Here is a 19392-nt window from a genome sequence, read left to right as displayed (position 1 = left end):
ATTTCAGACGTCCGGCCGGGTTCTCCAAACTCCCAGCGGCCCACCGATATTGCACTCGCCGGCGGCAACCATGTCAGCAATAACAATAATAATAACAACCGGATACGCCCACCGAGCACCGATAACAAATTGGCGGTAGCTCCGTTCGTGTATCCATGGCCAACGGCGGCGCTGGCTGGACTGCCGGGAGGACCCGGTGAGCTGCTGGGGCTGCAATACGTTCACGGAGGACCAAATGCAGAGACAAGTCCGGCGGAGCTAATTCAGCAGATGAAAAACTTTGAGAACAGCCAAGCCGAGCTGAACGCTCGCTCTGGAAACAGTGGATGCGCAGGAAGCGCCGGAACAGGCGGTGGCAATGGATCGGGAGTAGTCGCCGGAAGCGGTAACATGGGCGGCAATACGGCTGTTCGTGAATACCGATGCGAGTACTGCGGGAAAACCTTCGGTATGAGTTGGAATTTGAAGACCCACCTGCGCGTTCACACCGGAGAGAAACCGTTCGCTTGCCGACTTTGTGTGGCAATGTTCAAACAGAAAGCCCATCTGCTGAAACATCTCTGTTCGGTGCATCGGAACATCATCAATGCACCGGAGGCAGGTGGCCGGTACACCTGCTGTTTCTGTACGCTGTACTTTGAGTCGCTACAGGAACTGGTGCGACATTTATCCGGGCACCACAATAACTTGCTACTAAGCAAGAACCTCCACGAATGATACCAGCTAATGCTGGATTTGGATTACTACTACTGCTACCGGTTGGAGATGTACACCACCCGTTTGTAAGATAAATGACGTTTAAAATTGTGATAGAATACATAACCGTGAATTCACGTACATAACACACGCTGGAATGCTAGGCGAAAAAATTGGCTAGCATCCAAGCGAGCTTCGAATTTATAACGCGAAACAAACACAACTGTGACCTAACCTCTGTAAAAGACGCCATCACTGTTCGTTTTTTGGATACTCGAGTATACGCATACATACTACTAGACAACAGAACCCCTCCAACCCTAGACCCCTAGAACAAAACATCCGAATTTTAAAAGACACCCATCCCCTATTTGAGGAATGATTCACACAAAAAGAGATTATTTTTCACACAATAGTCTACTTGTACGTGATGGTGGTGGCATTTCCCCAACGCAAGAAGCGTTCATCTGTTATAAACTTTTTTTTGCTTTGTTTCATACCTTTTTGTTGTAGAACAAAAAAGCACAATTTGTTAAATTAAAACTTTTTATATGCACACACACGAAAACAAGCAAGAAGCAATATCTAAGATTAAGTCTTTTATTGTGAAAAGAACAGTAACTTATTGTTGTTAGAACCTATGGTGATACACAAAACCAACCACCTCACTCAGATTACCAATAGAAAACGATACAAGTCAAGTAGAACAGAAATATCAACCCGAACCCCCCCAGAAGTACACACAAAACACTCACACACACAATCACAGAAATACATGAAATACCTACTTAAAGAACGGCACATTTAAGTTAAGCCTACGTTTGTTCTAATTAATTTATTACAGTTTCATTCACACCACAACAAACAAGCAAGCAAACAAAAGACACACGTGTGCAACTTGGCGATAGAACAAGAAAGGATTTTAAATGAATAACATTTAAACTAGACGATGCACGATGTTCTTCGGCTGAAGCTGGAGATTGCATCTTTCTTGTTCTGTACGAAAGGCACAGCTTTCCCGCCCGCAGTGGGGCGACGCCCAGTAGGAAAGCACAAGAGCGGAAATGTAGTCGCATTTAGACTGACGGTATTTTGCCTGCACGACGACGAACGAAAGCTTCATCACACCGCACGCACCGGGAACCTTAGAGGTATGGTTTGCAACTATTTTTGTTGTCATTTGCGAAGAAGGATAAAAACCAATGCTAAATACCGTGACGTGCTTCATTCAGTGCCACATGGAAATTGATGAAGAAAATATAAATAATTAACGAGCGTCTTGGGAGAAGAACGTTTTGGTTACCTAGTGGAACATGCATAACACTTTCGAAAAATGCAACAATGCTCTTGCAAACTTTCAAGCATTGTTCTCGAAAATGAGTTTGTTGATTTAATGCGAGGTACACAGGCATGCGCATGATTCTAGAGAAGTACCGGTTCCGATCAAAAATTTCACTTCGATCAGAATCAAGCTGTATGCTATACCACACGCTGATCGGAATTCCGAATATGATTTCTGCTCAGAACGGGCCCGATCGGAATGTAGAAGTAGAGTAGATTATTTTCACAATTGATATTCATTTCACAACTTGAAAAGGGCATCCATTCCTGTGTTCTGTCAGTCAGCCCTGCTCTGTTCATGTTCATGTTGTAGAGTTGTTAATAATACTCCTTTTTTGCGCATTTCAGCAGAATTTGTACATAGAGAAAGATGAAGCTTTTTTAAATTCTAATTCATTAATTTGTTCATTCTGATAGGTGCCCACATCGTCTTCGAATAGCAGGCATAAATTTGAAACAGACCCTGATGAAGGTGGTTGCGAAATGCATATCTGTCAGAACAATTGTCCATCTTGGCCCAGTTTGATGTCAGTCTCGGGCAAGCCCGTGTTGATAATTGCTGCCAATTTGCAAAATCTGGTTAGACTGCTTAGCTTTCTTTGCACGTTTGACATTCTAATTACATCTTTCAAGGTAATATTGGATAATAGGTTTCGAAGCGCATCCACTTGCTTAAGTTCTTCCAACGTTTTCGGGCGGATAATTTGGATCCGTCCAGCGTCGTTCGAATAAGCTTTGTTAGTTTTGTCGGAAAACCATGTTCAGGCATTTTCTTCCACGGTTCGTTTCGCTTGAATGTATCATACGCCGCCCCGAAATCCACGCACAGAGGATAGGTCTGCAAGTTGTACTTCCGGTATTTAGCTAAGATCTGCTGCAGCATAAGCCTTTTGATACGGCAGACAAAAAACTTCGCTAACGTTCTCAATCTAAAGAGGCTACGGAAAAATCCTGTATATGCCAAATTGAGCAGTGTTATGCCTCGATAGGTCCTCAATCGAGTTAAAGTTCCTTTTTGTATATAGGGTAATTCAACCTATTCGTTCGACATTTGCTCATTGCTCATTTGCTCGTTCGAGGTCTTAAGGCTAACCGGATGGACCGCTGCATTTAGCCACTCACAATTTTTAGAAGTTCGGTTGAGATACCAACAAAGCTTTCCTATTTTTCAGCTCAGAGATAACTTTCTAATTTCTTCATGTGTTGATGGATTCACAGCTAGCCCATTCCGCGCAATTCTCATCCTATTCCTGTTGTTATTCCGTATCCCAACACCTTCTTTCTACTTTTTTGCTGTTCATTGATGAGCTTCCTGGCGTATTGTACTACCAGACCAACAGCTTTAAACCAATAGATGAAACGCATTGGCCTTTCTGTACGAACGACTTTACTGCGTTCGGCAGCCGCAGCCGTGCACGTGTCTTGCATACAAAGGGGTGGTACCGATTGGCCGAACAACAAGCAGCCGAAATTATGTTTGACCAAATCATGAAAGGCCGAGCCCCTATTTTGCTAAGTGTTGAAAAATTCAACATAAAACGACCAATTCTCTGTGAATGCCAAAATAACTATTCAATAAAAATACATATATTAAAAAGCAATTAACAAAAAACAAACTATTTACCACAAAACAAAAAAACATGCGTGAAGTACGCGTTTGTTTAACGCTTGATGAAAACGCAACTGCGTCAGCAAAATTTTTGTTGCTTATTGTGGGAGCATTTACACATATTGAATGGATTTTTTCATCTATTTCTCTCCGCGAAACTGGAACTTTCTCCTGAAGAACCATTCGCCTCGATTCTGCATTCCGATCGGGTTCGTTCCCATCAGAAACGTCCCGATCGGCGTGTGTTATAGCATACGATGTATTCCGATCGAAGCGCAATTTTTGATCGGATCCGGGACCTGACGGGCGCGTTGACGCGGCATTCTGCTTGGCCCTTAAGCGGCTTGAACTATGTGGACTTATTTAACTACAGGAACAATTACTCTTTGCAATGCAGGAAAAATTCAGTGCAACGGAGAGGCAAATTAGAAACACCCAACACTGTTCATGTTTGGTTAGGCCCCGTACAGAGTAAAAGCGACTGCGACGCGACGCGACTTCGCCCACACTAGTTTAAATACTCAGCCCTGCTTTCCGCGAAAAAGGGCTGCATGTTTAAACGTATGAGAGCGATGTCGCGTCGCGTCGCACTCGCGTTTACTCTGGCGGTACCCTTAGAGACGATTCGATTGGACCTACTTGATGACAGTCGTGCAAATTTTACAACAACCTGCAACCAATAATGAATACTTTTGTGTAAATTTCAAATTAATTTGATAGCAACTCAGTTACAAACTAGTGCTAGCCGGCATGCCTGGCGGTACCCTTATATATTGGGCGAGGTTGCTAGCTACTTGCAAGCGACTTTGCGAACAGATTATGAGCTCGCCCAGAATCGTCCTGTTCACTAACTATCGAGTTATGAATGACAAGCGACATGCGACGCGACGCGACATTTCTTGCTGTAGTGATATGCGCAGCCCTTTTTCGCCCGAAGCAGGACAGTGCATTAAACAACACGAGAGCGAAGTCATGTCGCGTCGCTGTAGCGTTTACTCTGTACAGGACCTAAGGGTACTGCCAGAGTAAACGCGACAGCGACGCGACGCGACTTCGCTCACATTCGCGGCATTTTTTCGCCGGAAGCAGGGCTGCGTATTTAAACGAATGTGAGCGAAGTCGTGTCGCGTCGCTGTCGCGTTTACTCTGTACGGGGCCTCAGAGGCCTCATTGAACGAATTTGATGTTAGTTTTTTGACAGGGACAACAGAGCAAGCCATGCCAAAAACTCCCCGGTGTTTCTTTTTCTTGAAGCGAATCGTGCTAGGTATATACCGACAGGAATTGTGTCAGATTTATACTCAAACCAATTAAACATAAAAAGTTGACACGCGAACTCACTTACGACGTACTGCATTCAATTAGTTTGAAAAGTAAACAGCAAAAACTAAGACATCGTGATGACTAATCCTCATAAAGTTTAAGTATAATAATACAACTAACGAATAAAAAAGCAACAAAACATGTGAATGAACGAGCGATACTTTAAAATATATAGTAAACCAATGGTACAAATTACAATTGTAGTGAAGCACAAAAAAGAAGAGAGAAAACCATTAACGACATATTAAAGTAATTCATTGTATAAAAAAATGACACCTAATTAAATCATAACTTAATGAACAACAACCAGAGAACCACAAAATCTCACAATCATTCCGTTCGCTGTAGGTAGATGTTTTTTTTTTGTAACCGTTAATGATTACCAACAACTTCCAATAAACATAATTGCTTAGCAATTCAGCAAACAGCAGCGTCAGAATCGAGGTCATAAAATTTAAACAAAATTCAAAAATTCACATCTATAACACTTATCATGAACATGATGCCGCGTGACAAACCAGTAGCATAACGTATTCCAAATTTTCGAAGGCAGTCGAAAAACAAAATTTCCCAAGAATAACCAAGTACTCAAAAAAAGAACCGTTTCGTTATTATTTTGTCTAAGCTGTTTTACCTACGATTGAGTTTTAATTATCCTATCATCGGTACTTGCGCGCTGCTTTAAAGAAGAGACCCCATTTGTGGTGGTCGCACTTAGAGCGAAGTTAAAAAAAAAACAAATAAACAAACAAAAAATGTGGAGCAAAACGGTCTCCCCCAGAACCAGTAGGAAATATTATATTTACTTCTTAGTTGTTCCAAAAAGAAAAACGGAAGAAGAGCAGAACAAAAATGTGAAAACACAAATGCAATTATTGTACAGCTTTTCCCCATTACTAGCTTGTAGCGTAAAGCATACCTAGTTGTAAATTTTCAACCACACTTTCCTTCTCCCCCACCTTCAACCAGTCCCTCTTTCGTGCTCCCTTCCCCTCTAACTAGTGTTATTGTCCTTTGTTCATAGTTTAAATATCTGCTTCTAGGTGATAAAACTTGTTCATATATATACATATAAATATATAAATATAATGTTTAGTAATATCTATTTTTCGTGTACATATAGTGAGATAATATTTAATAAATTAAAAGTTATGTAATGAAGAAGCGCGTTGGCGCAAAAGGGACACACACCATCCTTGAAACCGTTGGCAGAAACCAAACACAAACCAACCCCAGACATCTTCCCCGCCGGATGATACTTCGTTTGGCTCCAACAACCGTGTCGTCTTGAATAATCTGTAGTAGAGTGTAAATTTTATCAAAAAACTAAAAACAAACAAACCAGCCAGAAAATTCAGAGACATACTTAATTAGGTACGCTAAATCCCTTCCGTAAACGTGTAGTGTATTATACTAATGTATTTCTAGTAACCGTAAACCGATTACTTAAACCGCGTAAGCTGCAAGCTAAAAAAAGAGAACTCAAAAAGGATGGAGGATATCTAGTTTGATTAAAGGAGTGAGAGATAGCGAGAAAGAGCGAGCAAACTCAAAAGCTTAAGTACCCCGAAAAAAGACAACTTGACCACCAAAAAAATGAAACATTCGTTACTATACCTACTAGGAATGATATCCGATCCACTTATATGAAGGAACAAGTTCTTGTTTTATTATTTTACCTGTTTAGTTTTGTTCAGTAGTAGATTGTAGAGTTGTTAGATTGTAAAACAAAAAATAAATGAGTTTAAAAAAGTGAGATAGCAGAAGTGTTTGTATCTTTCTCCGGTACTCAAACAGACGAAAAGAAAAATCTGTTTTTCACCGACTGTCTCTCACACATACGCACTTCCCACACACACACTCACATACACACTTACACAATCAAAGGTCTCATTGGTCTGTGTTACATTTAATACAGCTACTTGATAAATCTATAAAAAAAATCGTTATCCTGCTTTTCTGCAAATCTGTACATAGTATAAAAACAAGCAGGACAAAGCCGCCAAAGCTCCATCCCCTCGGAGTGGCATTTTTCCACCGAAGAAAATAGTCTTTTTGATCTGTGTAATTTTACATGTGTATGTTGTACGTATATGTATTGTAGCACTATATTTACCTAGTTCATCTCTCCGTGCTCCTGTTCCAGTCTAGTTCTATTTCCACTCAACGGAACCTATTCGATAGAACAATAAAATGAAAAGAAAAGAAAAAATACATTCGAGCCAGCCACAGAAATAAAAAAAAAATAAACCGAAGTACTAATTAAATTATCCCACGTGCACTAACTAACTTAGTAGACAAGAGAAATTCGCTTTAGGCGTTTGGTGTAGCAATCGGAATTAGGCAGAGAAAAGAAACTTCAATCTTCTTTAAGCCCTCTAGTGTATGTGAGAGCGAGAAAAAAACAAAGCGAACGCGAGCGAGTTCGATGTGACGACGATGTGGAAAGTTAGTGACAGAATCAAATAAATCAGCAAAAGTTATTCAAAACCCCGTATTTTACTGTCTTTCCCCGGAACGACAAGCGGTTTGTCCAATACTCCGTAAAGCTCCTCCTCCATTTCTAGCAACTTAGAGCCGGGGTAACCACGTGCTGTATTAAAAATTTGTCTCCATACTGGAGTGTGGAGACACAAACTCCTAGGTCGCCAATTCGTTGAGCTACTCGACACTCGAAGTCAGTTTCAATCAGGTTGGACCCCCCTATTCCAGGTGTCGGTAAGGCTCTTAAAGAGAATGGATTTCGCTGTACAGTTGTCCGACATTCTTGAAACATGTCCGGTTCATCGCCGCCTCCCGATTTTCGCCAGGCGTACGATGGAAATCACTCTAAGTAGTCGCCTCGATTCCACATTCCGATCGGGCCCGTTCCGATCAAGAACGTCCCGATCGACGTGTGTTATAGCATACGTTGTATTCCGAACGAAGCGCAATTTCTGATCGGATCCGGCTTCAATCGGTATGTAGAATAGAGGTGAGTGCCTGCAGCTCGTGGTTCCATGCGCCTGCAGCACTCTCCGTTTTCCGATTGTATTTCGGCAAAACAGTCCGCAACAACTTTCTTTCGAATACAGCAAGTGCGCGTGTGTCTTCTGTAAGCAAAGTCTCAAGTCTGTAGAGGACGACCGGTCTGATTAGCGTTTTGAACGGCCATGCTGGGGGTTGGTTATTTTTGCCGGTGATCGTCTGACGTCTGACCGGTTCTACTCGACATATCTTCTGACTCTGAGTCAGGTAACGTTTAATGAAGGAAATAGAGATTTGAGGAGAGTTCGCAGTTCCAGTTACCCACGAGAAATACGAACTATAGCATGAACGAACCAGTTTCTCCGCCGTGGCAAACGTCGTACAAAACGTAGTTTCGATTTTAGACTGCAGACAATCAATTAAAAATTTAAGAGTGCATTTTATGTAATTTATGTAATACGTTTTTTATGTTTGTGATTTTTTTTAATATCCTGTGGATGAAGGGCAAGACCCATACCTATATCCGGATGCCTAATAATAAATAAAAGATCGTTCCTCTCGTTTCGATGCTTGGGTTCCGTAAGTAGAAAGGGAGGGGGAATAGCGGTTGCCTCAGGGTCGGTGAAGGCCCTAACCCAGCGAGGTTATGGTGCCGATCAAAGTCGCATTCGACTTTGTACGACCCTATATAACCATTACGATGGGAGCGGGAACTCTTATCCCTACCCACGCGGTGCCGGCTGGGACGCAACTGGGCCTAGGGTCGACTAAATACCAGTCTTTGGTTGCACCCTCAGTGTGTGCTAACAGGGAGAGGGGGGTACGTTGTGCATGCGGATTGCGTGGTACAGCAGTGTAAAGAGGCGAGCGTAGCTCAACTCCTATAAGCCAGCTGCAGACGTCGTAGTGTACTGTTAGAGCTCAGGATTTCAAACAAAAAAAAAGCCGAGAGTGCCGAATGCACATTAGGATCGGTTCCAAGAAGATCCTAATTATTGTGTACTGGGCGGGCGAGAAAAAACGTTTGGATTTGACGCTATAGAGCTGACGGCTGTGCTATTCTACTACCTTAAGCAGGGAAGGGTGGTACCTTCCCGAAACGGCGAGTAGAGTAATGGTACAGCTGTCTTCCGTCCCATTAAAACCGTGGCTGGTCTCTAGGTACGTTCTAAGCTCGTCACTCACGTCAAAGGGCAGTGGTGTAATCTCAGACGATGTCTTCGCCAAGAACAGTAAATTGGCGCACTCGCCGCTAACGAAGACGGGTAGCCCCCCGTTACCGGAATCACAACCCAAGAAGGGAAGCCCGCTGAAATCAGGGGCACAGCCCAAACAGGGAAGCCCCCCAAAAACGGGAGCGATGCCGAAGAAAAAGTTGACTCCACCAAAGTCTAGCACCCCAGTTAGAACGCCGGTGGCTACCGCTGCTAGGTCAGCCAATAAGGCGGGCGACAGCGGCAGGAAAAAGTCAACTGAGGACGTGGTGCACCCTCTGGAGGTGGGAGTTGGGCTTCATACAGCCATTAGCAAGCATTAGCCAAAAGGTTGATGGACGAGTTGTACTCGTTCATCAACTCACGGTTTGTTTATCTCGACATTAACCCATTATGACCCGGGTATACCTAAATTTGGACCAAATGAAGTGAAACTCTGTAATCTATTATATTATGGCTCGAATGTGTCGGGAAACGCAAAATCGTCATTTGGAATGCTTTCAAGGCGAAAATATCGCAGGTTAAATATTTTATAGCCTCAGTTTCAAACAAACAAATTATAATGTTTTTTACAGATTTCTTACCGAATTTTGTGATAGACTTTACATATAAATACTAATTTACATGTCAGGAAATGTTTCGTCACTAAATGTAAACTTTTTCATGCGTTTTGGAGACAAAAATTTTTTCGCCATTTTTTCAACTTTTTTTCCGCCATTTGTCACAACTTTGCACTGTTGAAAATACAGATGAAATGACAAAAACTGACAAATTATATCACACACACATCAGATTGATGTCTTATCTCTCTTGTAGTGATATATTAACAATGCTAACTATTGAAATTCAGCAGTAAACAGGTTTTGAAGACGAGGTATGATATATCATACCCTGGGTCATAATGGGTTAAAAAGCTGGCGGTGAGCCTCCGCTCTACCGTCAGAGCTGCCAAGGTAGAGAGGCATGAACCTCTGCAGTGATGCGAGATCGCCGAAGCTCGGACCATAGCCCCTAAGCCATGCGCGTACGCCGCTTGCTAACCGCAAAGCGGCTACGCCTGACCGACCATGGACCAACACTGGTAGCCAAGAGGGAGCGGAGTTCGGACCGTGCCTCAACCAGCGAACACGCGGAGGCGGTCCCGGATGGTGCGACCGGTACCGGGGCGGCTGTCGGATGGTTAGGCGTAAAAACCGAGCGAGGCTGCGGCTGCAAAGCCAAAGCCAAGGCAGGTCCATAAGGGCGACGCCTTATTAGTGAAGCTGATAGGTAAATTGTCGTACGCCGACATACTTCGCAAGGTTAAGGCGGACCCCAAGCTGCATGAGCTTGGGACCAACTTGGTGATGACAAAAAGGACCCAACGGTCCAGAGCTCGAACTACAGGGAACTGGTTGAGCAATCCCTGGGCGAAGTGGGCCGCAACTTTAAACGTGTCAGAGGCCCTCGCCAACAAAATCTTGGCGTCTGGCAAAATTAAGGTAGGCTGGTCAGTCTGTACACTTGCGTCCAAACAGTGTATTGAACGCTGTTTCAGGTGTATGGGCTTCGGCCATCGGGCGGGCAAGTGTAAGACCCCCGATCAGTTCAAGCTGTGCAGGCGGTGCGGTGAAGATGGGCACTTTGCCAAGGAGTGTAGTAAACCCCACAGATGATTGTTCTGCACAGCCGAAAGGGGAAACAAACATGCCACAGGTGGCCCACTGTGTGCGACTTATAGGAAGGTCTTGCAACGATAATGGTATAGGTTATACAGATGAACCTGAACCACTGTGACACGGCACAGGAGTTGCTTTGGTAAACGGCAGCAGAAACGGGTGCGATATTGCCATTATCGCGGATCCCTACCAGGTCCCCCGGGGCGGCGCTAAGTGGGTAATCGACAAAGGTCGGATGGCGGCGATTGCTGTCATGGGTACATGCCCCATCCAGGAGGTGGTTTCGTCCGACCAAGAAGGGTTCGTGATTGCTGTGGTCGATGGCGTGTGCATCTGTAGCTGCGACCTAGGTGGTCGCCGGAGTAGTTGCTGACCGGATACTAGACGTGCTCACCGACGAGGTCCGAGCCATAAGCCGGTTGTCATTGGTCATTGGAGACTTCAATGCTTGTGCTGTCGAATGGGGTAGCAGGTGAACTACCCCTAGGGGACAAAGCTTACCTGCAGCTCTGTCCAAGCTGGACGGAAGTCCGGCAAACGTGGGATCCGTTAGTATCTTTTGTAGGGGGTACAACAATCGATCATCGATATCACCTTCTGCAGCCCAACGTTGTTAGCCAACATGGGTTGGAGGGTGTCCGATGAGTACACGCATAGCGACCACCAAGCTATACGGTACACGATTGAACGACGGATGCCACGGTCACGCGGGTTGAAGTCGACTGGAAGGAGGTGGAAAGTGAAGGCATTCGATAAAGACCTGTTCGTTGAAGCATTCAGCGCAGAGAGCAACCGCTCGAACCTGAGTGCGCGTGAGCTGACCAACGCCTAATGCGGACATGTGATACCACTATGCCCAGGACGGGGCAGCCAACGAACGGTCGTCGCTCGGTATACTGGTGAAGCGAGACCATTGCTCAGCTCCGCTCCAGATGCCACAGAGCGAGAAGACAAGCGCAGAGTGCCCGGACGGATGCAGATGCTGAAGCTCGGGGGGTCGAACTTAGAGTGGCCAAGCTGGCGCTCAACAAGGAGATGAGGCGTAGCAAAAATTCCTGTTTTCAGGAGCTATGCCGCGATGCGGATTCGAACCACTGGCGTGGTGCATACCAGGTGGTGATGAAAAGATGAGATCCTCATTCCGGTCACGAATGAGGAACTCGTTGTAATTGCCGGAGGTTTAAAAATGAAGAAAGCACCCGGTCCTGACGGTATTCCAAACGAGGCACTCAAAGCGATCCAAGCATATCCCGATATGTTTAGAGAGACGCTTCAGAACTGCCTAGAGGTATGCGAATTTCCAGACAAATGGAAAGTCCAAAGATTGGAACTACTGCCGAAGCCGGGGAAACCACCTGGTGATCCCTCGTCGTACAGGCCAATTTGCCTATTGGACACGCTAGGCAAATTGCTGGGGCGAGTAATGCTAAACAGGCTGACGCCTGTGGTGTAGAATGATAAGGGCTGCCAAGCACGCAGTTTGACTTCCGTAAGGGGAAGTCCACTGTGGACGCCATCAAGTCCGTGGTAGAGAGGGCCGACATGCTTATGAGACGGAAAAGACGAGGCGACAGGTATTGTGCCATCACAATCGATATCAAAAACGCCTTTAACAGACCTACTTGAGGTGCAATCGCGCTAGCGCTGCATAGGATGAGGATACCGGATCATCTATGCAGGTTGCTTAAAAGTTACTTCGAGAACCGGACGCTAATGTACGACACGGTGGATAGGGCGAAGAAGTACAAAATGATAACTGGTGTTCCACAGGGCTCGATTCTCGGCCCTACGCTGTGGAATGCCATGTACGATGGGGCGCTGAGGCTCGAACTACCCACTGGGGTTGAGATCACTGGCTTCGCCGATGATATCGTCCTAACAGTGGTAGGCGAGTTTCTAGACGAGGTGGAAATGCTGGCATCGAACGCTATAAGTATAATAAAGGGCTGGATGGCGGGCGTCAATCTACGATTGGCCCACCACAAGATGGAAGCGGTGATGATCAGTAACCGCAAGTCGGTCTTAGAGGCCAAAATCATCGTTGGAGGAAAAGTGATTGTCTCCAAACGAAGTGTGAAGTACCTGGGTGTTATGGCTGACAACAGGCTGAACTTCACCAGCCATGTGAATTATGCTTGTGGCAAAGCGTCAACAGCGGTTACTGCGCTGTCCAAGATCATGCCGAACAGCTATTTTCCTAGCAGCAGTAAGAGAAGCCTGAAGGCCAGCGTTACCACGTCGGTGCTACGGTATGGTGCACCGGCATGGGCCCCGGCTTTGGATGATAAGCGTAATCAGGCATGTCTGAACAGGGTGTTCAGGCTGTTGGCATTGCGTGTTGCATGCGGCTACCGTACCATATCGTTGGATGCGATCGGGGTTATTGCAGCCATGATTCCCATATGCATACTTCTAGATGAGAATATCGAGGAACATCAGGGGCGCTAGGGATAGAGTTAGGCTGGACTCTATTAGGCGTTGGCAGGCAGAATGGAATCACGCTGATCACGGCAGGTGGACCCATAGGCTGATCCAGAACATCTCGTCCTGGATCGGTAGAAGGCATGGTGAAATAAACTTTTTCCTTACCCAGTCTCTATCGGGACATGGATGCTTTAAGAAGTATCTACACACGCGTGGGCGGGTAGGCTCATCCTTTTGCCCCGTTTGCACGGTAGCCGAGGAAACGGCGCAACATGTGATGTTTCACTGCCCGCGTTTCATGGTCACCCAGCGGGTGATGCTTGTGGTCGTTGGAGAAGACACCAACGCCGACAACATCGTGCAGAGAATGTGCGCTGAGCAGCGCGCATGGGGTGCCGTCGATAGGGCGATAGGGACGTGATAACGGAGTTGCAACGGCTAGAATGTTTGCAACGACAGGGCCTGACATAGCTTAGCTAGGGTCAGTAATGGGCTGAGTGGGCAGCCCAGACCCTAGGTGAAGGGTAGTGGCGGTATGAAGTGACAAGGGTGTTGTGTGAACCCACACAAGCAGCGGATAAGACGGAGTGTTTATGTACGTCCTCCCTCCTGAAGTAAAACCCAACGGTAGTTCCGGAAAGGGATCAGGAAATGGAGAGCAGGAGGAGGTAGGCTTATGTTGGCACCTTGCGAATCCTATTTGACACCGTGGAGGTGCTGTCTATGAAGATTTTCTCCCTGCATAAATCATTTAAAAAAAGTGACCTCATTGGTGCAGCAAGCAGCGAAGATGAGCCGATAAGCGAAGAGAAGCCATCCAGTGCCTGAAGAACAACAAATAAATGGAAAGGATTGGACCGGAACTTATTTAAAGGGGCCCGGCCACGTTTGCATCAATTGATTGTCAAGATTTGTGATACGGAGTGGAAAGACGATGTTATTTGCTATCTACAAGAAAGGCGATTAGCTGAATTGTGTGAACTTCCGAGCGATCACTATCCTGAATGCCGCCTACAAAGTGGTTTTCCATGTCATCTTCCATCGACTGTCACGAATAGCCAATAGATTCGTGGGAAGTTATCAGGCCGACTTCATGGAGGGTCGGTCTACAACGGACCAAATCTTCACCCTTTACGAGATGAACCAGCCCACGGCTGAAAATCTCGATAATAAAGAGAAAAAAAAATCTTCACCCTACGGTGGATCCTCCAGTGCATGACTTGTTCATTGATTTCAAAGTCGCATACGATAGCGTAAAGCGACATTAAGTATAAAAAATTCTAAACGAAAACGGCTTTCCGAGTAAGCTTACTAGACTTATCATTGCTACGATCCACTGCTGTGTGAGCATCTCGTGTGGATTGTCGGACTCATTCGTATCTCGCAGGGGACTTCAACAAGAAGATAATATTTCGTATGTGAGCCACAATTTTCATAAATCCAGTCAATTTATCTGCTTTGCCGAATGGGGATGCTCTCAATAACTGGAACCACGCGAATTTGTAATAGGTTCGCCAATCGCCACATTTAGTATTTTAAACTTAAATTAAATTGAATTATGTATGTCTTATGCAAATTTACTTGGTAGAAAACAATCTTTATACCTCATCATTAAACGAATTAATTTGCGGTTTCAATTCTAAGAGCCTTAACAATTAAACGCTAAAGTTCGTTAAGCGTGAATTAAATAAAACGAATATATTTTAACATTTAAGCATCCACTATGCTGCGATGCCACCGAGCTAGCAACATAATGCTTATGCTTACTATGTGTTAATTTATCATGTTACATACAAAATACAATGTGTCGCAACAACAGCCGACACCTGACACTATTATAGTGCCATCGTAGGCAGGAGCGACGCCACGATGCGTGCAACGCAACATTTTATTAGATATAAGAAAACAATTTGATTGTCACATCATGATATTGTATGTAGATTATGGGCATGTTTATTGTTCAGCAGACTCTATAAATTACAACCGAGTTGAGGCACTTTATGTGCTAATTCTAAACGGTAAATTCGCATTATTTATAATAATGGAACTCACAATTTAGATTCAGAATACCTGGTTCGCCTCTGTATTTCATACTATCTGTAATGGAAGCTGATGTTGCGTTGCTAGGCCTACGAAAAATTGCGATGCTCTACCGATAATCGAATTAATTTAATAACGTTAAACGAGATTATACCTCGAGTTATGTTTTGTTACTCCTGATATCAATAGACTGATCGGTTTTGAATAATCATCTTACCTGACTTTTATGTGAGCCGAAACTTAAACTAATACAACAGTCCAAGTCCAACAGTTTCGATGAATTGTTCCTTGTTCCTTGAAAATAGATAAAAATAGAAACGGTTATTGTTTGAAACCGTTCAACACAAAAGAAAACTTACACAAAGGCAATAGAAACAGGGGGCTGATATGACGTCACATTTTCGTTGCTCACATGAAAAAGGCGGCAAACGCATAGCGATTTCACAAAACGAATTTATCTAACCATTTTCACAGTTTCATGTATTTCACATTAATTGTCTGCCTGAAATTGGCTATGTGATGCTAAAACCTTGACTAAAATCGAACTAAAACTAACAAAATTTAACAATTTATACATCCGACTCGGTTGTCAGCTTGAGCCCATCTATGAAGCTGTCAGCTTGGGCCCGCTCTATGTTGGCTACGTTTTTTTTGTATAGGTTGGTATTGGAAGTGTCATTCCCGTGAATAGAAATGACGACTTTGTTTTTGTCCCCGGATTTAGTTTATTGTTAAGAAATAATAAATCGTACTGTTCATTTTCCGATGAAGTATTTTTACTCGATTGTTCATCCGCTGCTTTCGGGTTTTGCATTCTGCCAAATTACGGTTTAGTAAGTTTGCAAAGCCATTCGTGCGGGGCATACCGAGTTGATAGGCAGAAGTTTGATGGTTGCACCATTTTACGGATTTCAAACTGTTCAACAAGTGAATCGTCAGACTTAAAATTTAGTTACAACGGGTATAATAGGTAAGTTGTGATATGCTGTTGGTTTTACTTTTTGAGATGAAAACCTGGTTGATAAGAGCTACAGTAACACGTGTAAAGGTGCCATTTTGTTCTAGGGAAAAGTAAAACGAGGATTGATTTTTGATCTTTTGTTTTAAATACTGAACAATAGATTTTATCTATTCAGCTTTCGTATACATGCAGGGTAACAGTGTTGGAGAGTAGATAATAAAAACGTCTTATGTATTACTTTCAACCACTTTTTCGTTCCATTTTCTTCTCTCACTTTTAATCGCAAAAGTATATTGAAGTCAGTTATTTTTGCAGAACATTACACTCTCCAGAATGATTGAGCCATACCAGAAAGGCACTCCGTTTACCCATTGGGCAGAGAGGTTGCACATTTCATTCATGGCGAATAAAGTGCCAGAGAACGAACATAAGGCATATTTTTTGGCCCTTTGTGGACCGTATCTATACGCGGAGCTTAAGCTTTTATTCCCGATGGATAGTTTAATCGACATTGCTTTGGCCACAATGATTGCGAAATTGAAAGAGCGTATCGACGTCAAAGCGACCTCGGACACTCGTCACCGGGAAGGATTGCAAACAGCTGAGCAATCGGTTGAGGATTTTCTGCTGGCGCTGAAGTTCCATGGAGAACTTTGCGAATGCGGACTGTTTACGAATCCAATAGTTCGTGATCATCTGTTGACCGTTTTGAACGAGACTGATCAAACATTAAAGTCATCTGAAAAGATTGTACGAATGTGGCTGGTAGCAAAGAGAACTTTTCAAAGTATAATAAAGTGTTCGCTATTGGAACAAATCTCGTCGTTGGTTCAACCTGTCGAAAGGCTGTTGTCGTTGTCGATTAACAATGCTCTTCGTCAACAAGGTAATCAACAAAAGAAGATACCGATAAAGGAGAGGCTTGGTTTTCAACCATATAACAAATATTGCTTTGAGCAGAGAGATTCCGTCGATGTTGAACCGAAAGGGCCTCAGGAATATCACCCGAAAATACGAGGAAGAAAGTATTTTAGAATCTGCTTTTTTTGTGGCAAACTAGGTCACGTGCAACGACGTTGCTTTGAGCTCAAAAACATGAAAAAAAATGTGTCTCGGCTAGTCGAACAGATGGAGCCAACATCTGCGGAAAAGCAAAACGTAAAGGAGCCACTGATCCGGGACAGAGCTGAGGAAACAGACAGTGATTCCGACCCAGGTAATTTAGCGCGCATAAATGAATATCTAACAAACAAATAAATAAGAACACTACTGAATATTCAAATATTTTATGGAATCTTCAGTTATAAATAACTGAGGCAAGAACATATTACTATAAAACTTTCAAATTTCACGTTGAAATGAGTAATTCAAAATACGTAATACACAGTTGCATGCTACTGTTAAGCTAATTTTCACTAGATTACTAGTATTACTATTACTAGTATGGAAAATCGTTTTCCCAAATGAATTAAAACGCTCAAACAATTTGGAGCATTTTAATATTTTTTATAGCCCACAGTGTTTGTGTGTTACCTCTATGCCAAAGAACTGGCCCCTGGCAGGGGTCCACTACTTAGCGATTATAAGAAATCTATATGTGACGAGCAACATTTCAAAAGATCCAATGTGCAAATGAGAGATTCTCTTTGCGTTTCCTCTCTTACGCTTGTCACGGCCGCATAAATGGACTTGAATGCGTCTATTCTATTGGCTAGCAATCCTTAAGAAAAATTGTGTTAAAATGCATTTATGCCGCCGTAATAAGCGCAAGGAAGGAGACGCAAATTGCACATTTTAACTGCCTACAGATGAGAAGAACCAGGCCATGATGTACAATGATAGGTGGAAGGAGCACTTCCAGGCACTATTGAGTAGAGATGTAAACATGGTGATCAGCAGAAACAGGATAAGCACTGTGTGTGATGGTCAAGCTGTGGAGCCACCAACGTAAGAGGTGGTTAAGAAAGTAGTTAGTGAGCTAAAAGACGGTAAGGCTGCTGGTATGGACGGTATCCCGACTGATCTTCTAGAAGCGAGCAGCTGTATAACGCAATGTACCGGATCATTGTAAGGATCTGGGCGAAAGAACAAGTAGCGGGGGAGTGGTTGGGTGGCCACATTTGCCCTATTTAAAAAAACATCGACTCTTAAGGCATTGCATAGCAGATCGCTAAATTTCGTTGGTGGCGGCAGGATGCTGTTCGATCAGTTAGAACCCCGAAAGTTTGGAATCGTGGCACTGCAGGAGATCTGTCGCAAAGGCGAGAAGGTGTGGAGGATCCGAGGCGGCAAAGCCCAATTTTTCTAGAGCGGTGGACCGACCAACGAGCAGGGAAAGGGCTTCGTAGTATTGGACAAAGGCAGAATTGCGTAATGAACTGGAAAGCGACCAACGAGAGGATTTGCGTGTTAAGGATAAAAGTTCGTTTCTTTAACTACACCATCATAAACGTACATTATCCACACGAAGGTAGACGCGACGACGAGAAGGAAGCGTTCTATGCGCAGCTGGAGGCAACGTACGACAGCTGCTCACGACGGGACATCAAGATCGTCATCGGGAATATGAACGAGAAGCAATGTATAGACTGGTGAGCGAGCCCCATAGCTTGCACACCAATACGAACAATAACAACCAGCGATGCATCAACTTTGCAGCTTCCCGAGGATTAGTGATCAGAAGCACGTTCTTTCCCCACAAAGATATCCACAAAGCCACCTGACCAACGAACTTCGAACCAAATCGACCATATTCTCGAGGGCCGATTTTTCTCCAACATCACCAACGTACGCTCCCTTCGGCGGCGAGGCGGAGATTATATCGAACCATTACCTAGTAGCAGTCCTAGAAGCCGCCCTCTTCGGTTAAACATGCGGCAGTTAAACGCCGAAAACTACGCGCGCGTACAGGATGAAGTTCTGCCCTCCTCTGTAGAGCTAGATGCTTCAACCCTCGAAAACGGATGGAGTATGATACGCTCGGCCCCGAGGCCGCAACCGCGGTGCTAGGAGCAAGGATGCCACATATAATTCTGTGTTTTGGGTTGAAAAAATGTGACAATCTGTACGGCGTGGAAAAATATCTGTGCAAAAATCTGTCCAATGCAAAACAATGAGAGTGAAAGAGATAGAGGGTCATTTTGCTGACTATTTCCGTCT

At 44.1% G+C, this 19392-nt stretch overlaps 2 protein-coding genes across 2 annotated transcripts in view; both read left to right on the top strand.

Annotated features, from left to right (window-relative positions):
• Positions 1-1618, top strand: part of LOC128738041 (transcription factor Ken 2) — a 136044-nt gene extending 134426 nt beyond the window's left edge. Inside the window, exon 8 of the mRNA XM_053832858.1 lies at positions 8-1618. Within this exon, the coding sequence (XP_053688833.1) occupies positions 8-717 (710 nt within the window). The 3' untranslated portion in view covers positions 718-1618. The remainder of the gene's footprint in view (positions 1-7) is intronic.
• The window catches only part of LOC128738040 (ATP-dependent RNA helicase Ddx1), a 243776-nt gene that overhangs the window by 142138 nt on the left and 82246 nt on the right, over positions 1-19392 (top strand). The window lies entirely within an intron of this gene.

This window comes from Sabethes cyaneus, chromosome 2 (assembly GCF_943734655.1).
Source record: "Sabethes cyaneus chromosome 2, idSabCyanKW18_F2, whole genome shotgun sequence".
NCBI classification, from domain to species: domain Eukaryota; kingdom Metazoa; phylum Arthropoda; class Insecta; order Diptera; family Culicidae; genus Sabethes; species Sabethes cyaneus.
Note: the sequence above shows the minus strand (reverse complement) of the source record. Positions and strands in the feature narration are given on the sequence as shown.